Raw genomic sequence first — 17,389 nt, 5'->3', positions numbered from 1 at the left:
AGGTGCATTGTCATTCTTACTGTCAGTAAACAAGCAAGGTGCTCTCTGATTGGCTTGTCCAAGCATACTAAAAACTATGAAGAAAAGAACTATTTTTTAATAAAATAATTTGCATAATTATTCAAGCCTAGTTTTGCATACTAATAGGATCATTTGCATAATGTGTCAATCCATTTCACAACTCACTGATAATGTATAATTAATCTAATCTATTTTGCATATTGATATATTTACATAATTCAAGCCAACTGTACATGCTAATGAAGTAATTTGCATAATATCTCCAGACAATTTTCATAATTATTTACACCAACTTTACTTGTAATTATTTCAGAATACTTTGCATATTTATGAGAAATTTGCATAATCATTCAAGTCTACTTAGCATCTCAGGAAATTTGCATAATTATTCACGCCAACTTTGCATAATGAAATAGTTTACATAACTATTTCAGCCCACATTGCATATTTATGAGAAATTTGCATAATCATCCAAATCTACTTAGCATCTCAACATAATTTACATAATTATTCACGCCAACTTTGCATAATGAGATAGTTTACATAACTATTTCAACCCACTTTGCATATTTATGAGAAATTTGCATAATAATACAAATCTACTTAGCATCTCAAGAAATTTGCATAATTATTCACGCCAACTTTGCATAATAATGAGTTAATTTACATAACTATTTCAGCCTACTTTGCATACTCCTGAACCAAATTGCATAATTATTTAAACTTGTTTTGCATACTAATGAGAAGATTTACATAATTATCCAAACACCTACCTTGATCAGTAATGACATGGTTTTCATGCTCTTCAATAATATACGCTAAAGTCATCATAGCTAGAGCCTTCAAATATGCATCACATTGTGTATAGTACTTTATTTTATCCACAGCCTTCTCTTGACGGAAATAATGTCTAATGCTGGGTTCCTTGGCCATATTGTGAAGGATATTGAGTGATGACTTAACAAGGTACATTATATTCTGAAAGAAAATAAACATGCACAAGACATGAAAGTCACAGTCCTCGTCATTTAATTATAAAATACTCATGTTAAAATAATACATGGAACATCTGCAAACAATTGAATTAATATGTACTCTATGTGGGTGCAACTCATCATAAAGTGATTCCCTCAATCTAGTATTGTACTGATAGCTGAACACTTCCATTGACCCATGTCCAAAATCTCAGAGTACACAAGTGCAACCAAACTATGTCTCACACATGCATAGATGTTCAAGAATCTGCATTCATAAATCTGAGTAAACCTTGATGTACCTTTAATAACTTTATTTCTTTGTTAATTCAGGTCTTTGTATGTTACTAGGACCTGGGTTTGTTTCAGTATCACCACTATAATTCCCATCAAAATGTAGCCCTGACACCCCTCTACAGTTTCCACTGGGATTTGTAATGGTACGACCCACTAGCCCTGGCAACTGAAGCCACATGTGTCAATGGCCAAGATTTACAAACAGTAACAAAACAAAAACCAGACTGTCGTCTATTTCTGTCACTGATTCAAATCAAGGTCATGACATCACTGAAAACCCTAGCATTACAATCTAAGCTAATTATTTATTCTGAGCATGGTCAGTTGTTCTCTCTGTGTTGCTGGGATAGGTAATTTTGGATGAAAATCATGAAAAAGACCCACTTAGGATTTTCAGATCTGGAAACAAAATTATGTGCATATTAAGCAGGGACTTGTTCATCAACCTTCTGCTGCAGAAATTCTGAGAAAATGTTAGAGATGTCACACACGGAAACCGGAAACAAGAAACTATACTCCCCTTTTCAGGCTGCACCTGAAACAGGGACTAATAATAGTAGAATCCTCTGAACGACTTGAGTTTAACCCACCAACAAGGCTGATACAACAACTTCCTGGTGAGCTACACGCTGTGTTGTGCATTATATTTCTTGATTTAAAACGGTATCAACTTAAAACAACATCACCAAGCACATACTGTGGTCATTAGACTCACAGATTGTCATACAGTGATTGAATAATCACGGCAAACAGGATCTATCTACCACGCACAATGTCTAACGCAACACCTGCTCCACAGAAGAAAGCAAAGAAACTAAAGCCAGACAAAGAAGTAAAAAAAAAGGATGCCCCCCCCCCCCAAAAAAAAGAGAGCGAACAATGGCATGCTTGCAAACAAACCAAATTTATACAGTAACAACGAAACAGTCGTAAGTTCAATAAAAATCACGAAAATCGTTGGGTAAAGGCATTCTTTTATACGCTAAGACATTAAAAATCACATAAAACCTACTGTGTCACATGACATACCTTTTGTTTCAAGTTGAGTTGATATGGTTGGTGCGCCACGTTCGTTAGACAGATTCGTATCATGCCGTTCTCACCGTAACTCTTACACAGTGCCAGACTAACGTCACTAAAATTCCAACACAGTGTGTAGACGTAGTACGCTGTAAACCACGCTCCATTCGTCTTGAATAGACCTTGACGAGATAAATTGTTGATCATTTTCACACACAGCGCTGCAAAACAAGTATTTATTCCAAAAATGAATATTATGTATACTATATATTACCAGAGATACATTACTTGGGTTTTGCAACTCGCATAGTACTGTATGGTGACATCATGTCAAGATCCCATTCAAGTCTCTTCTCGTAGATAGCGAGACTGAGGCCACGACCTTCTGACATGACACATATCAATGTTCAAGGTTTGTAATGAAAAAATAAAACTTTTCTTGCCACTATCGTAGTGAAAAATGTAATACATCGAAAATGTACAGAAAATATAGTTCTCGTAATCCGTCATATCGTGGGCAGCTATTTTGATCCACCTGGACATCCCAGTATCCTAGTTACCTTGGGCATGCGCATTTTGAGTTGGAATGCTTATGCGAGACTGAGATTGTAACGGGATATTGGTATCATGTCACCGTAGTTGCAAACCCCAAGTAATGTACGTCTGATATTACATATTGTGAAATACTTTATTTTCGCTGGAATTAATTTTCACTGAAAAGACTTTTTGGGTGTTTTGTATGGAATTTATTGTCACTGATTTTTAATGAGTTGAATGTGAGAAATAGGAAAAAAAGTATATTCGCTGGATTTTATTTTCACTGAAGCATCCTTTCAGCGAAAATAGCGAAAATAAATTCCAAGCGGAAATAAAGTATTCTACAGTACTAGGTATTAAACTCATGATCGCGTGATGGCCCGGTCATATAAAACAAGTAATTGTTAATGACATAGTCCCTGTTAGAATTAGGGGAGTGTTATTTATGCTAAAAATGAAAGAATATGGACCAAAAGCGTAGTTAGTAATTGAGAGTGAATAATTTGCTGGTCTAGTATCAACTAGTGCAATAAACAGGTACAATAAATGATTTTTCTGAAATTGAAATATATGGTCAGAAATTAAATATGCATTTTTGTATCCCAACTGAATTTCACTTGTCCAGGCTCATGTACAGAGATATATTAGTATGGTCAAGAAGCAAGATTGCAGTCAGTCAACCATCTTTTTCATCCACTTGTCATGGACACATGTATTAACATGTATAATGTCAATGATACATTCTGAAAAAACAAGATGGCTGCTAGTTTGTCTCGAACATGAAACGAATCATCACAGACATGTATTTCAACATGTATAATGCTCGTATCAAATTTAAACATCTTTGATCAGATTATCGGCAAGAGTTCCTTTTGTACCCCCTATCCCTAACTTTAACTCTGCCACTCACTCCCAGTTACCCAATTCATTTGTATATGCCCCCTTTAGATAACTATAGATGTTCTTAAGAGGGGCATGTACAATTTAATGGGGGGTGCTGGAGGGTAGGGTTAGGCTTAGGGATGGGGGTACAAAAGGAACTCTTTCCAGATTATCTTACAAACTGATATGATTATGTATTCCTATATGTATGATACATGTGCAAAATATGAATGAAAATGGTCCAAAAGCTTTATACCGTTGGTACCGTAAAAATCATAATTTGATAAAAATCATAATCATAACTTGAGACATTGTTTCTTGTTGAAATTGACAAGTTTGGATCCCAGGAAAACCCTGCAATATAAGTCACACCACAAACTTTCACATGCATGTGTGAAACAAACCAAACAGCCACTACATATTTTAGAAAGATATATATCTTGTATAATCTCTAATTTAGGTGTCACTTTTCGAACATTTCAATCTTTTCTGACGCCTAGATTAGACTAGACCAGTTTAGACAGGTTTTAACTGGTTTACATTTGGACAGATTTCCAGTTTACAATGGTTAGACCAGTTTAGACAGGTTTTAACTGGTTTACATTTGGACAGATTTCCAGTTTACAATGGGCTAGACCAGTTTAGACAGGTTTTAACTGGTTTACATTTGGACAGGTTTTCCAGTTTACAATGGGTTAGACCAGTTTAGACATGTTTTAACTGGTTTACATTTTGATAGATTTAAAGTTTACAATAAGTTAGACCAGTTTAGACAGGTTTTAATTGATTTACATTTGGACAGATTTCCAGTTTAAAATGGTTAGACCAGTTTAGACAGGTTTTAACTGGTTTACATTTGGACAGATTTCCAGTTTACAATGGGCTAGACCAGTTTAGACAGGTTTTAACTGGTTTACATTTAGACAGGTTTAAAAAACAATGATCATCATGCAGCGCATCTTCAAATTTCATGTAAACAAATGTATTTTACTTGTGTATGTCGCTGCGAGTCCTATATCGAACAGAACATGGCATGATGACCACTGCCTTTCAAACAGAAGTGACAATGTATTTATTTAATCGACATCCTTACCTGCCCCATTCCTCTCCCGAAATAAGTCAGCGAGTTCTTCTCGTTCATCTGGATAGTCCCAGTAACAATCACCAATGGATTTTATCAGATCTTTGCACCCTCGGTTACTGTACTCCATCATTTCGTTAAGTTTAGCCAGCGCTTTCATCATTCGTGTATTCCCGTCTTCTTTAACTACTTTCTCTGTCTCACCGAGTTTAGGATCCTGAATTTTGTTAAGAGCGTCCACCACAGTGACATCTGCGTTACTGTCAACTGTTTGGGGTGCAGTACCCGAAGTTGTGAGGTCAGTCGGTGTACTTACTTTGTCGCACATATCGACCGAGTCTAAACATTTTTTCGTCACCTTGCTATCTTTAACATTGATATTGTTGAACCCTGTCACCTCCCGATGTGGATTCGCTCCACCATCGGTTTTTGGCATTTTTGTTGCGATATTACTACCGTCTTCGTGGTTGTTCTCTTCATTCTCGTCTCGTTCACGTTTCTTTGTCTGCAGCAAGCCCATTGGCTGCCCTACATTACAGACTTTGCACAGTCTCTCCGCCACACCCTTTGCAACATGCGAACAGCATGGACGCTGAACCGTTCCAGCATTACGGTCAAATATCGTCAGATTATTCTGTTCGTCTGTGACCACGATATTTGGGAGGGGCTTAGGGAAAAATTGGCTGACTTCGTGTTGGGTTTCCATGGTGATTTATCATTTATATGCATAGTTACTGTCTAAGGAGCTATAATATTTCAAAATTTCATCAGGTCAGGAAATATACTTCTGCAAAAAATTAAAAAAGAATTATTCAAACAAGCATGACATCCTTTAACCTTTTCACCACCAGTTCCCTCTTTTCATCACAAAATTAACAAAATAGTTCCATTTTTAAGTGTAAACTGAAAATTGACTAAAATTTTGTCTGTTGGCTCCAAAATTAAGGTTCATTTCCAAAAATATTTAAGAATATAAGAAAAAAGTGCAGAAAAATTTGGTCTGGTGGTTAAAAGGTTACGTATTAAGTCATAACATTGTGAGTGATATGACTTTGAAACAGCATTCAACAAAACAAACAAAAATGGCTGCCAGCCAGACATTTTAAATCTGATCTAAAAATCAAAATGCATCAAGTGCATCATGGTTCTACAAAATGTTTTGGTGAAATATAATTTTTTATCAATGCCATTGTTGTTTAAATTCAGAAATTTTCTGGCAGAATGTACAACATGTACCATAAAATTTGAATTTGAATTTGAATTTGAATTTGAAGCCACATCCCTAATTGAAGTCGCCTCATTCTTTTTGAACAATTGAGAACCAAAAATTCATCATTTCTCATATTTGTAGATGTTTTAATAGAAGCCGCATCTCCGTTGCATTGTACCATTTTAATAGAAGCCGCGGTTTCTAATACAGATTTTACCTTACATGTCAAAGCCAACATTTGTGGGAATTTTTGGCTTCTCTATACAAGTGTACAACTATGTGCATTTTATGTTGTTGTTGTTTTTTCTATAATAGTTGTTAATTTTGGATCAAATTGACATAGTTAATCAGGTGGGGGTGGGGGGTTTACCATCAAAACAAGCATCTAACCTAGACTACCCCATTAGTCTCATCGGTCCTTCTTCTTTCATAACATAAACTACAATCAATCTACAATGAAATCTACGTCGTAATGGATTTCTTTTCACAACGATGTGAAGTACTGCCAATCTCACTTGTCACATACATGTTTTCAGCGTAAGCAATCAACACTCCCATTCACATGAAGGCTATATATCACTCTGATTTTAGAGAACTATGAAAATGTCATGGCAACGCATAATTATTCCTAAATCGTTAATAAAGCTGTTCTTCTTCTTACTTTTTATTTTTTAAATATTTTTGAGACAGGCAACTGTCTGATGTGTCTGTCAACGTTTGTTGTGTGCAAATTGAATTCACAAGTACCGGTAGTGACAATTCTCGGGCGCGGACATCCGGGCATTTTCACCGCCTGGCAACCATCGTGGTGAAAACAAAGGCCAAAAACTCACAGAAAACGGTACTTTGGGATGGTTGTTGAGACTCCCCTGAACAGTGTTAACAAGATTAGCCCTACGCGTGTAACATATATAAGTTTGGTTGTTCAGGATTACTCCGAAGTTGAGTTTGTGTTGTTTTCTCGAATTTTCACAGCAGCGCGCAAAGAGCCCGTAGAAATGCATGGTACAGTGGTGTGCGCCTTAGCAACGTGGAACGTCTTGTGACGTAGCCCCGCTCCCGAGGATACAGTTATTTCTAATTGTTTATGTTTATTTCTAAAACATATTAACTTTATTGTAATCAGTTTAATACCCAAAAGAGGGTACAATGTCAATAAAGTTCACTTTACTTGACATGTAGTGTATTTTGCCGCGGAAACCATGCATGTGTATTCCATGTTGTGAGCCAGAGCACAGACACTTGCCATCCCAAGTGATTTCTAAAAATAAATTCAGTTACTGAATAACCATGTACAAGTTTGAAGGGAAGTTTGTTAGCACACATCCAGAAAAAGGTTATTCTTCTTACAGTAACATATGCGTAGTGTATTTTGCCGCGGAAACCATGCATGTGTATTCCATGTTGTGAGCCAGAGCACAGACACTTGCCATCCCAAGTGATTTCTAAAAATAAATTCAGTTACCGAATAACCATGTACAAGTTTGAAGGGAAGTTTGTTAGCACACATCCAGAAAAAAGTTGTTCTTCTCACAGTTACATATGCGTAGTGTATTTTGCCGCGGAAACCATACATGTGTATTCCATGTTGTGAGCCAGAGCACAGACACTTGCCATCCCAAGTGATTTCTAAAAATAAATTCAGTTACCGAATAACCATGTACAAGTTTGAAGGGAAGTTTGTTAGCACACATCCAGAAAAATGTTATTCTTACATGTAACCTTGGTGTGTGTATAGTTTTGATTCATAAATAACAGCACTAAACACAAGGTGTGACAATATATATACAGTAAAATACTTTTATTATTTTAGTTGGGATTAATTTTTGCTGAAAAGATTTTTCGGGTGTTTTGTATGGAATTTATTTTCACTAATTTTTGATGAGTTAAATGTAAAATATATAAGAAAAGGTAGAAATTGCTGGATTTTGTTTTCTCTAAATCATTCCTTCAGCGCAAATAGCGAAAATAAAGTATTTTACTGTAGTGCATTTTGCCAATGAAATCATTCTACATTTCATATATCCATCCTGAGTGATTTTGAAAATATTTCACTGACACAGTGGAAAAAAACTTAGTGAAGGAAAACAATATTTTGCGCAGTTTTTTCTGCCACCCCCCCCCCCAGTCTCTAATGGTACATCCCTTAAAGTTTCATTCACACTTTGTAAATACGCAAAACATCACTCTCAGAGTAAGCTAAAAACTTTAAAATTTGTAAAAATATTATACATTAAACATTACCCTGCTCTCACTTTTATTATTTCATTTTTTGAGAGTGCTAGAGGGTCTTATCCATTAGACATACTTACAATGTAACAGAACTTCAACAACAAACAAAGCCTCCAAAACTCAATGATAGTTCACAAACTCGCTCAAATTCATATTCTGCACTTAATTTCCCATTACCCATCCGTAATCTCAACATTTCACAGAGGAATGTACCTCACAGATTTTAAAATTGAAAATATAATTATTTCACGGAAATCATTATTGAAAACAGAGACACTCAACTCACAGTAGCTACATGATCCATCAAACGCTACGGTGTTGACAGCGTCTTGATATTCTCTGATAGACTGTGCTATTAATCCTTCGCAGACATCATTGTTACCATAGCAACACTGATCAGATGACAAAAGGTTGTAACAATGGCTCATCAAGGCATCGAGTCTTCCTGTGGAGACAGCAGAAAATTAGCAATTTAGATTTAGTCTCGTCTGTTCAAGGTCTTTGCGAACTTGAAACCAAGCAGCAGAATGGTTAGCGAGAATCTGTAATAAAACATGTGAGCATTGTAAATCAGAGTCAAACCTTACTCAATTATTGACCATTTTTTTAAAGACTCATTAGCAGGTCCCTGAACTGTTATTTGATCCACTACCTGAATGTATCAATAAAACCTCAACGTGGTTCACATGACAACCACTGACCTTTAAATGTTTAATGTGTTTTTTTCCATCATATTGCATAATTCCAAGACAACCTGCCCTCACCTTTCCGCCCATTTTATTTTGAGAGTACTTTAGGGTACTTGAGGGATTTTTTCTTCTGTTTGTCAACATGAGACCAATAGCAGCCCATAATAAAATAGCAATTTTTCAAGCTGATCGTTCAAATGATCTTTTTATTGACATTTTGATGGGGAATTTAATTGTAACCATTATAAAGGGTAGAATACATTATTATCATGGTAAAGCAAGTTTGACATTTTTTTTGGGGTATATACATGATAATGTGAGCAGAATATGTTAAAGAAATAAATGATGAAATATTTTAAAATACTTTTTATTTTAGCTGGAATAAATTTTTGCTGAAAAAACGTTTTGGGTGTTTTGTATGGAATTTATTTTTACTGAATAAATCCTGTAGTGAAAACAAATTCTAAGTAAAAATAAAGTCTTTTACATTATTAGGTAATGCTTGCATCAAAGGCTTATTTGAAAATAGTGGAAATTAACGCCAGACTTATTTTATTTCTTGTTTCTCGAGTTTTTATAAGGCAATTTTTTTGAGGAGGGCAGAAAAAAAAATAAAACTAATACTTTTTTTCCATTAGATTTGTGTGATTCTCAAAGAATTGTAAGTGAGATTATTGATCGGAGAGAAGAAATGAAATACAATTTTATTCAATGTATAACCTTGTTTCTCATCTGCACGAGACTTCGGTACTTTGATCATGATACTCCCACGAAAATACAACTTGGGTTTGTTATGTGGCAGGCGAAAAAAAAAAAGAAGATAAAAATAAGTTTTTTTTAGCAATTTTTTGTACTTACAAGTTGGCGGGCGCGAGAAATTACGCTGAAATAAAATTTTATTTTTATTTCATTTCAGGCTCCTGTTCATTTGGCGGGTTCGCGAAACAAGGGATAATAAAAGTCTGGCCTAAGTTCAGCTGAAATAACGTATTTTACAGTAATACGACTACTGTAAATGTCATAATGAATGAATGAAGTTTATTTCACTATAAACATATATACATATAATAATATTCAAATAAATGTGATATATAAACAGATGAGTAAATAAAATTAAGTAAATAAATAATAAATTAACATACATGTATTTACTCTGAAAGAACCTGTTTTTCATTGGCAGCATGAATGAAATGAATGCATTAATCCTGTAACAAGTTTTTTGTCATTGCTGTGTGGATTAATATCTTTTTATCAGAAGAGGAATTGTTTTCATCACCAGACTTTCTCACCCAAATTTGTCTGTATTTTTTTTCTTATATTCTAGAATATTTCTGGAAATGAACTCTAATTTTAGAGCCAAACAACAAAATTTGAGTACTGGTACATTTTCAGGTCTTACTCAAAAAATTCAGCAATTTTTGTTCCAATCTTCTGAAAGAAAGACGAGACTATAAATGGGACTATTTTGTGAATTTGTGATGAAAAGAGGGAACTGGTTGTGAAAAGGTTAAATGCATGTACAAGAAAATATATAGAATACATGAGTGGCTTTTCATGTTAATAGCCCATTTTCTATTCACTGTGAGAATCGCATGTTATGCGTGAAATCGAACGTAAAAACAGGACAAACAAAGGTCATAGTATTGTAGTGGGGTCAAACATCGCGTGGGATTCGACAAACGCGAAAGTATTTTGGGGGACATTTCCATGCTTAACAATGTGCTGTCCACATTTGATGATAGGCAGTTTCGATTAAGTAAGGGTATTCGGAAGCAATATTCCACTGTCGAAGATTGGCCGGTCGGTGTGAGCTACGAAATAAAGAAATTTAAGTTCAAAATCAAATCGTTTGATTTTTGCGGCAGACGTTGGACGCGCGTCTTTCATGCATCTCGCGAGATCTCGCAATTGTACGAAAAATCACCTATTGTTCATTTTTACAGACACCTTCAAAATTCCTTGATTTTCCAGAATACTCTACAAACGAACAAACCATTTTAAATCAATATCAGCTTCTTTGGCTTCCCACATTGTTTTGAATCTGGTCCAACAATTACTGTAAAATACTCTCACTGAAAAGACTTGTGGTGTTTTGTATGGAATTAATTTTCACTGATTTTTCACGAGACAGAATTGAATGTAAAATATAGAAAAAAAGGTATATTCGCTGGATTTTATTTTCACTAATTCATTCCTTCAGCGAAAATAGCGAAAATTAATAACTCCAAGCGAAAATAAAGTATTTTACAGTATTACGCTAAATAAATGAACGGTAAATGTTTTTGTTATGGGATTAATTTCACAGATGTATCTCTCATGCGTAAATGAATTCTGGGTAACAAAAAAAATTGGTGGAGAGTTTCAAGTCTGATACAAGATACTGTAAAACATCTCATTTTAGCGGCGATTAAATTTCGCGATGTGACAATTTTATAGCATTCCGGGGACAAAACTTTGCAATAGCCGCAGCGACCCACTGTTTTAATAGTATCTTCGGAGTTATGAAATTTTGTAGTTCATGCCAACTTTGAAAAATTCTTTCTCATTAATATATAAAACAAATTCAGGTAGAATGGGAAAAAGTTTGTTTTCTGTTTTCAGAATATGTTTTGTAGAATCAAATAAACCTTAAGTGTAAACTGAGAACAGACTTCTCAAGTTAGAGTGAACCAAGTGAGTATTGGTCACCAAATCCGGGAGGAGAATAACACACTGGAGAGGAGCACTTGTGCTTATTGCTCAACTGCTAGGAGTCTAAATACTCACGAGATGTTCCATACAATGTATCAATATCATTATGCAAATAACTAAACTAAATGTCATAACCTCAAATCATTACAACAAGCATTGTTTAGTAAATGTTGAAATGATGATCATACACATGTATCGTTTTGTTTTGGTATTAAATAATCATAATACAAAAACTATTAATGTAAAAAAAAGAATTATAAAACTGTGATTTTTTTAAGTTTGCCTAGTTACCTTATTTGTAAATTGCTACAAACTAATACACTTTTTGCTACACTGGATCTCTTATGTGCACTGAGGATAGCAACAAACAGTACACGGGCCAGACAGACAACTTTACGTCTCCCATCCGAAAGTTACGCCTTTCTCCAAAATATGAATGCTGTGATGGGCATCTTGGTGGGAATAGCCAATAGTTCTGGAATTGGGGACGGTGATGTAGTCTCTTGTTGCATCTTAACAGGAACATACATAAAAATGTGTAATAGATAATGTCATCATAGCTTTATTGCTGACACAAAGGTTGGCATGACATGATTTGTTATCCTATTATTAATAAAAATGTAATTAATTATTATCCTATATGCTCTATTAGTAGTGCACGGGCTTTACGTAAATAACAGTTACGGCGCATTTTGGGGCGTAACATCAAATTTAGCGAGCATGAAAGCTAGTTCAGCTGTCTGTTAAAACCGCCATATACTGTGGAATACTTTATTTTCGCTGGAATTAATTTTCGCTGAAAAGGCTTTTTGGACGTTTTGTATGGAATTTATTTTCACTGTTTTTTGAAATATAGAAAAAAAAAAAATTCGTTGGATTTTATTTTCACGGAATCATCCCTCCTGCGAAAATAGCGAAAATAAATTCCAAACGAAAATAAAGTATTCTACAGTACCTAAATTGTGCATTGTAATCCATCTAAATGTCTTATATTAGTAACATTGGTAAATACTACAAACAGAAAGTTGAAATTATTCATGAAACTATAAAAATTGTATTTTGGTATTTGTAAAAGCAGTTTGATTGCAAGCTTGGAAATTAAATTATGCCTGTAGCTTATATTTTAAATTAATACTTTATGACATGATTAATTATTTTATTAAGGTGTAACAAATTATTATCGTATTTGCTTTACTAGTACTGTAGAATACTTTATTTTTGCTATTTTCGCTGAAAGGATGATTCCATGAGAATAAAATCCAGCAAATATACTTTTTTTCCTACATTTCACATTAAACTCATCAAAAAACAGTGAAAATAAATTCCATACAAAACGCCCAAAAAGCCTTTTCAGCGAAAATTTATTCCAGCGAAAATAAAGTATTTCACAGTATGTTATATATATGTCTGCAGCCAAACAGTGAAAATAATATTTGGTTTATGATGGCAATACGCTGATATCGCTGTAAATGAGCTACGGTAATTTGAAATAGTTGGCATCATCATCGTTTTCATTGGTTAATTAGCGATTTGACCTGTAAGGTCAAAGAACATCGTCGCAGGTCAAAACATGGCGGATATTCATTTCTACAGCATCTAGCGTTAAAAATGCGATCGGAATCATTCACTTATGATGAAATAAGTTGAAATTTATTTGCATTTCATAACAATTCAACAAATTTATTTTTTGCACGTTATTATAATCATTACTAATAATCAACAATTGTGAAAAGCAGCATGACCGGATTGTGCTACCGCGATCATTGCTACTAAGCAATGCAGTTAGGCTCGTTTTTATTTGAAACTTCTTTTAGAATATACTGTAAAACAGCAAGCAAGCATGTCTTTTTCGCGAATTTAGCGAGAAAACTGATTCGCTAATTCAAGATGTCACTAATGACTTTATTATCAATTCAAAATGGCCACCAAACAAAGAAATCAACAATAACAAGAGAGATTCGCTAAATCAACATTTCGCTATTACGTTATTTTACCACAATTCACTAAAATTACATGTTTTATAGTACTATCGTTACTAATAAAATGAAACAAAATAATTGTATTTGGTGCACAAGATTCCTTAATGTGATTTTTTTGGAGAAAGATGTCTACTTTTTAATCCAGCAAGAAAAAAAATGTATAAAATTTTAGATTAGCTTCTGCAATAGTTTCATTCGTTTTGGGTGGTCCAACTGTCAGTGATGAAAATCGGCGTAGGTGGATTTTCCAATGAAAATATAAGCCCCCCCCCCTAAATATTTAATGATCATTTTTAAAAATTTTGAACCCTAAATAAGGACCCACCAGTCGTGAAACCGCCGAATTTTTTGTACGGGTGAATTAACTATGTTAGTACCATGTTCGTCTATATCGAATCGTTTAGATGTATGATATGTTATTATTGTAGCAAGCTGTTTGAATCCAATTGATTTTCAACACGTATTACCCATGTTGCTACCTCAAGTGAGCTTCTATTATAGATGTGCTTCAATTAAAGAAAATACAATATACACTGTGAACCATTTAATTTTTTCACTGAAGGCAAAATTTTCAAAAATTGGTGTCACAAAATTCAAGTAGTTCATAGTATTACCAAAATGAAAGAAGAGGTAATGCAAAATCAAAATTATGGAATCTTCAATTTTTTTGATATTTCCCCTAAAGTTACATTTTATTTTTATCCAAAGTATTAGTTAAATCATATTTTTAAGTATTCAGTGTGCATTGTTTGACGTCTGACAAAGAAGAATTTGTGGAATTATTTTGAGTCTGTCTGCGAGAGTGGATTACCACGTGTACTAAACATCATTTAGATTGAACAAGTCTGTCTTTTACAGCGGGCGCCAAAATAAACTGATCATAAAAACTTGCTATAAATTTTTTTTTTAATATTCCAATATTCTTTAGATCATTCTTAGCTGTGTTTGTTTCGTCTTTATCACTTTTCACCACTAGACTTGTTTGTCCAAATTATTGTGTACTTTTTTTTCTTATATTCTTCAATATTTCTAGAAATGAATTTTGAAGCCAACAGACCAAATTTAAGTTAATTTTCAGTTTTTACTCAAATATTTTTGCTATTTGTGTCCCAGTCTTCTAGAGGAAAGTGCAGATTATAAACAGGAATATTTTGTGATGAAAAGAGGGAATTGGTGGTGAAAAGGTTAAAGACAGTACCCGTGAACACTTGAGTAGAATTGACTTTGATTTTAAAATTTTTTTGTTTCACCCATGAAATTATTATTGTCATCATCGGCCATATTTAAATTACAACTGTTGCCAACCCTATTGTGAATCACATTGCAGATGGCACTCGTTGATTTTTTGGGTGATGAACTCCATAGAAATAATTTTCAATCTGGCTTTGAGTGAAGGGAATATTATTTATAAAATGGTGAAAATTACTGTAAAATACTTTATATTAGCTGTAATTTTTTTAAAGTATTTTTTGGCTCTTTTGTACATGGAGGTTATGTTCACTGACTTTTGACGAGTTAAATGTAAATGTTGGGAAAAAGGTATATTTACTGGATTTTATCTTCACTGAATCATCCGTTCAGTGAAAATAGTGAAATTCTTTACAGTAGAGCATTCAACACTTGAAACAGGGATTTTGTTTGAATAAGGGAACAGGGGTGCAGGGCCCTCATGAAATGACCATGCGCCCCCTTAGGGAGAGCAGATCCTCTGGCAACCATAAAATTCTGATTGACCAGGGATCACATGTGGCTACAGTCTTCAACTGTGACCTGTCTGATAGAAATTTTGGCCCCAAGGAAGCCATTTTAACAAAAACTCCACACCCTGGTAGGGAGAACCCTATCTCCCCCCAATTGGTGGCGCTGCTGAATTGCAGTGTTCCCTCTTGCAGTTTTTTTCTAGAAAAATCCCTGCTTGAACACAATGAAGTATTATGTGAAACATAATTAAATTTCAAATTTAAATACCCCAGTCCATTTCAAATACAAACATCGCTATTTATGATTCCAAGAAAAATTTATAGCGAGATAGATTTTTTTTTCAACAGTTTATTTTGGCACCTGCCGTAAATCTGAGCTTTATTCTGTGACTGATTAAAACTGGTGTTTGATCCGCAAAATGTACGCGTACCAGAATAACTGGTTAGTATCAGAGGTACATTACTTGGGGTTTGTAACTACGGTGACATGATACCAAGATCCCGTCACAATCTCGCTCTCGCATAAGCGTTCCAACTCAGCAAAATGCGAATGCGCATGCCCGAGGTAACTAGGATACTGGGATGTCCAGGTGGATCAAAATAGCTGCCCACGGTATGACGGATTACGAGAACTATATTTTCTGTACATTTTCGATGTATTACATTTTTCACTATGATAGCGACAAGAAAAGTTTTATTTTTTCATTACAAACCTTGAACATTGATATGTGTCATGTCAGAAGGTCGTAGCCTCAGTCTCGCTATCTACGAGAAGAGACTTGAATGGGATCTTGACATGATGTCACCATACAGTACTATGCGAGTTGCAAACCCCAAGTAATGTACCTCTGTTAGTATACACACCTTGTAGAGTCAACGCAAGGACACATGCAAAACATCGCGCTAGAAGAGAGCTGCAAAATCTATGAAGCTGATCATTTGTCACTCAGGAATGATGGTAAAAAGGCAAAAAAATAAACTTGCACAAAAAGAAATTAAAAAAAAAGTTCTGCATGCCTTAGTCTTAGGGCTAAAAATAACATTCCACAAAATGAGAGGAAAAACACAGAAATCAGCAGATTCAGAAAGAAAAAAAAATATGAAATTAACACAAAACTGAGCCAAAAAAATAATTTGCACAGTTTCCTGCCCCCCCCCCCCTCCCCGAATTTTTAAGTGCATTAAATTTGTGACTGTTTCTCACTAAAACGTCAGTTAATTTGGCTGGAACCTTCGCAACATATACATTATCATACGTCAAAACATAGAAAGAGACGGTGTCACTGACATTGAAACACTGTCAGTGACCGTGCACAGATTTCACAAAAGGAGCAGTATGCCTAACGATGATCTTGAATTCACAAAAAATCCCGAATACAATTAAATACTTACCACGATAATTATTCTGCGTAATATCAGTTGCGTAATAACCCTGGCAGATTGACACATTTCAATGCGAAAATCCTTCTGTTACGAGCTTATTGCCCGAGATTGAACTCCAGCCTCGTCCGCCCAATTTATCTAACTTGAAGATAAAAATCGTCACATACAAATATTATAAAATTTTCTTAAACAGTCTATATAATAAATCCTTATAGTTTAATACAAAGAATGAAATACGTTTGTAAAGTGTTAAAAATGTGAAGAATTACGTAACATTCTATAATATACTTCTGTTGCAAAACTGCTTCTGCGCATGCGTCATGACCTATTGAGTGTTAGTAGTTGGGGTGAAGGGGATTGTTATTCCGGGAAGTTTAAACGTGTTGGCAATGAACAGACATGTTCGGCATGCAAGTATGGCTGCAGAAATTGTTTGTGCATTATTTAGCAATAGGGTGTCATCGAATCTAAATGTGAGTTTGTTTTTGTTTGTTCGTCAGTTGTTATTTGGGACGGACCATTTCTTGTTGGGGGCGGATGATTTATAACGGGGAGGGGGCGTGGTTGGAAATGTTACCACAAGAAGGAGCACACACGTGCTAGGTGTTTATGTACGCAGTATTTGGTGTTATGTGTACGCCAGCCATCCAGCCCCGGGGCCCTGCAAAAACATTTTACGTATATTTAGCTTTT

General features: G+C 34.7%; 1 protein-coding gene across 1 annotated transcript in view; it reads right to left on the bottom strand.

Moving 5' to 3' along the window:
• Positions 1–16,812, bottom strand: part of LOC102806025 (uncharacterized) — a 30,053-nt gene extending 13,241 nt beyond the window's left edge. The window contains exons 1-5 of the mRNA XM_085494191.1: positions 16,706–16,812; positions 8,541–8,699; positions 4,825–5,599; positions 2,322–2,533; positions 795–999 (exon numbers count right to left, since the gene is read on the bottom strand). Of these exons, the coding sequence (XP_085350317.1) occupies positions 795–999; positions 2,322–2,533; positions 4,825–5,518 (1,111 nt within the window). The 5' untranslated portion in view covers positions 5,519–5,599; positions 8,541–8,699; positions 16,706–16,812. The remainder of the gene's footprint in view (positions 1–794; positions 1,000–2,321; positions 2,534–4,824; positions 5,600–8,540; positions 8,700–16,705) is intronic.
• Positions 16,813–17,389: the final 577 nt, after the last annotated feature.

This window comes from Saccoglossus kowalevskii, chromosome 20 (genome assembly GCF_978046115.1).
Source record: "Saccoglossus kowalevskii chromosome 20, keSacKowa6.1, whole genome shotgun sequence".
NCBI classification, from domain to species: domain Eukaryota; kingdom Metazoa; phylum Hemichordata; class Enteropneusta; family Harrimaniidae; genus Saccoglossus; species Saccoglossus kowalevskii.
This window is presented reverse-complemented; position numbering and strand designations above follow the sequence as displayed.